This window comes from Aptenodytes forsteri, unplaced genomic scaffold, assembly GCF_000699145.1.
Source record: "Aptenodytes forsteri isolate BGI_AS27 unplaced genomic scaffold, ASM69914v1 Scaffold114, whole genome shotgun sequence".
NCBI lineage: Eukaryota > Metazoa > Chordata > Aves > Sphenisciformes > Spheniscidae > Aptenodytes > Aptenodytes forsteri.
The window spans coordinates 5,308,732-5,311,961 of NW_008795364.1; the positions used below are offsets into that span (position 1 = coordinate 5,308,732).

The following is a 3,230-nucleotide window of genomic DNA, read 5'->3' on the forward strand; positions in this document are numbered from 1 at the left end:
GGCCGGCAGTTACGGAGCAGGCCGGGGAGCCTCTCGCTGGACGAAAGCGCGTCCAGCAAAGTTCCCAAGCGACGGGGCCGCCGTTTGAGGGTCTCGGGCTGAAATAGCTGTCCCGGAGTTAGCTGTGGTCCGGGTGAGAGGGTGGCTGTGGGAGCGGCCCTGCTCCTGTGGTGCTGCTAAGGCCGTGTGTCTCTCCTGTAAATCTAAGGTGCCTTCATGAATAATTTAAATGACCCTCCCAACTGGAACATCCTGCCAAATCAACGAGAGCCCGGGGATGAAGGCAGCCGATGGAACTACGCCTTGCTGGTCCCCATGCTGGGCTTGGCCGCCTTCCGTAAGTAGCGCCCAGGCCTGTCTGCTGGAGCTGGAGTGCGTGGCTGCGCTCAGGCCTCTCACCCGCCAGCCAAAGGGGAATCTCTGAAGCAGTATAGTGATACCCCATCTAGGCATTTCCTCTGGCCTGCTCATTTATAATGTTATAAACAGTAAGCACTGTTTATAGCATTAAGGCAACGGCCATTTTTCACACATGGAATTGAATCCATATTTACTAAGCTCCAGTTTACAAAGCTCTCTCAGAAGTGTGGACATATGACGTTCTAGAGAGCCCAAAGGTAACAACCCAAGGAGCTGCTGATGTATATTTATGTACTGGACCTGAAAAGTTCTCAGTGCAGTTCCTGCATTGGAAACCTCCGGTTTGTTTCCCCATAACTTTGTTTTCCTTCTTTAATCCAAGAAGTGTATGTATTAGCACTAAAAGACATGGGGAGATTATACTTCAAAGGAAACATCATCATTTAAAGTGAGTTACTGTGAAACATGGACCCACAGAAATACATTTTGTGGGACGTGAATAGAAGTGAATATCACTGGGGAGGGCAGGAAAGAAAGTTTTTCACCACTTAATAGCTTCTTTAGAGGCATAGTTAATTAATCATACCCATCAATGTTATATGTGTTATACTCATGTCTGAAGTCTCATTTATATATGATAGGTTGGATCTGGACCAGAGAATGTCAAAAAGAAATAGAAAGAGAAAAAAAAGAGTATTATAAAAAACATTCATCTTTACAAAAAGACCTGGAAGCCAAATACCGGGATATAATCACAGAAAATCGTCGGACGGTTGCTCACTTGGAGTTGGAGCTTGAAAAGGAACGCAACAGAACCCTGAGTTACCGTGAAGCCCTCGTGTCCCAGAGTCGCAAGCTAGTAGAAGAAAGAAGGATCCTAGAACAGGAGCAGGAGAAGTTAGAGCGAGAAAAACAAGTCCTTTTGCGCTCAGGAGCAGCAGGTAACTTGTACCAAAGTTGTCTGGCAAAGGAAGAAGAGTGGCAAAAGAGAGCCAATATTTTACTAAAAGAATTTGAAGAGGGACTTAAAGAAAGACAGGACATCTACTGCAGTCTTGTTGTACCCAGAAGCCAGAGACTAGAAATAGAGAAAAATCTGCTAGTTAAAGCAGCAACAGATCCTGTTGCTGTGGCTCTACATATGGAAAGTGGCTTAAAAGATATTTTCAAACATGATAACTACTGTGGCAATCTGCTGAACAGAAACAAAAGTCAAAATGGAAGACTTATGTGGCTGTATCTGAGATATTGGGAACTAGCTATTGAACTACAAAAGTTCAAGAGGGCAGAAAAGGCCATGTTAGGAAAACGATAAGTAGGAGAAGTAATGGGATTTCATGTGATCCACTGTGCGTAGTAGGGACAATCACAGTTGTAGTCTGAAGCTGTTAAATTCTACCGTGTTTCCATTTCTTCTCCTCGTTGCACTTGCATTTGCATGGGACGTGCAGTTTTGGTGCCTTTCCTTTCACTGTCTAACAACAGATGCTCCAGTGAGCTATGCATGCTCTTAAACTCTGTGAGTGTGTTTGTATTGCAGACTGCAGTGTAGTATAGAGATATGCCAGCTTCCATAGGTATCAGAAGCAGCAAAGCAGAACTCCGTTTAGAGTGATTTACCTAGTTGATGGTCATACACCATCAACAGAGAGGTGTGATTCGTCTCCCCCAAGTGGGGTAGCACATTGTGCTCCTTATCCCTGATGTTTTACATGGTGTCTCAACACTATCTTTTTCTTGTTTGTTTGTTTGTTTGTTTGTTGTCTTTTTCTTTTGTTTGTTTGTTTGTTTGTTTAAGCAAGACTGATTTTGAGGCAGATGCTTGGAAGAGACCATGTTTGAGCAAGGTGCTTGTCACATAAATCCTACGTGTATATATGTACATTTATATAAATATATGTATGTGTGAATGTGTGTGTGTATAAATGTATGCATTAGTATTCTGAGGGGGGGGAATAGTATGATCATGTTTCAAATTAATCAGTCTTGCATTGTCTTCCAGCTTAATATACAAATAGTACTTTATGAAGGAAACTTCCAAAAGATGCTAATTAAAATAACACATAAAGAAACAGATTGATGAAAGTCTCATTGGAGCTAGGAATTCATGCTTGAATACTAAAGAGTGTATGAACTCAAAGTTATATTCTCATCATACTGGAGATATGTTAAGAATACTTACGTTTTTCTCTCCATCAAGGTTTTAGCTGTAACCCAACAGTGTGCATCCATTATAGACGTCACCGTGCTGCTGCCTCTGCATGCCAGCGCACTGGCTGCTACCTGGTTAGCTTGCAGGAACCTCCATGGGTTACAGCCATTGCGCCTGGCTCTGTTCCTTGGACAGGTCCCGTTTGTTATTCACAGATAGGAACCTAAATGCAGCCTGCACTGGTAGCCGCTACCTCCCTCCCTGACTGTCTTGGTTCTCTCAGAACTGAAGTACGCTTTTCCACGACTCTTAAATTTTGAGCTTATGGTTCACCACTTCACGTACACGTGACCATGAAAGCCTACAGATATACAAGCTTTGCAAACTTTCAAGAAAGGGGGCTTTTTACTTTGGTTAGCACAGTAAAATAAACAGATCTAGATATTTAAAAAAAAAAAATGCCTCAGTGCATTTCCATGCTTGAAATCCCCTAAAATTTTGAGTATTCTTTGGGTCCTTGTAGCAGTAGGAACCACCTTCTTTTTCAAATGTGCCATGTATTTTGGAGAATAACTTTTTTCTTCCTCCTTTCTAATCCAGCCTTAGACCTCAAAGGGGCAGTGTTTGCCCTTTTGTTTATAACATCTGGTCTTCTCTATTACTTGACTTTGATAGTGTTGGTAGGTTGTCAGTTCTTTAATTAACAGTTCTTTATTTA

The 3,230-nt window shown here is 42.4% G+C and overlaps 1 protein-coding gene across 1 annotated transcript; it reads left to right on the top strand.

The window, feature by feature from the left end:
* Positions 1–41: 41 nt before the first annotated feature.
* CCDC127 (coiled-coil domain containing 127) lies at positions 42–2,116 on the top strand. Its single transcript, XM_019472327.1, has 2 exons — positions 42–337; positions 1,002–2,116. Exons 1-2 carry the CDS (start codon positions 217–219, stop codon positions 1,673–1,675), a joined length of 795 nt encoding a protein of 264 aa, XP_019327872.1. The 5' UTR covers positions 42–216; the 3' UTR covers positions 1,676–2,116.
* Positions 2,117–3,230: the final 1,114 nt, after the last annotated feature.

Bases quoted from the DNA above. Each gene is read 5' to 3' on its own strand.
- CCDC127 (XM_019472327.1), top strand. From the start codon at position 217: ATGAATAATTTAAATGACCCTCCCAACTGGAACATCCTGCCAAATCAA. The intron at 338-1,001 runs GTAAGTAGCGCC...TATATATGATAG, and splicing joins GCTGGGCTTGGCCGCCTTCC to GTTGGATCTGGACCAGAGAA.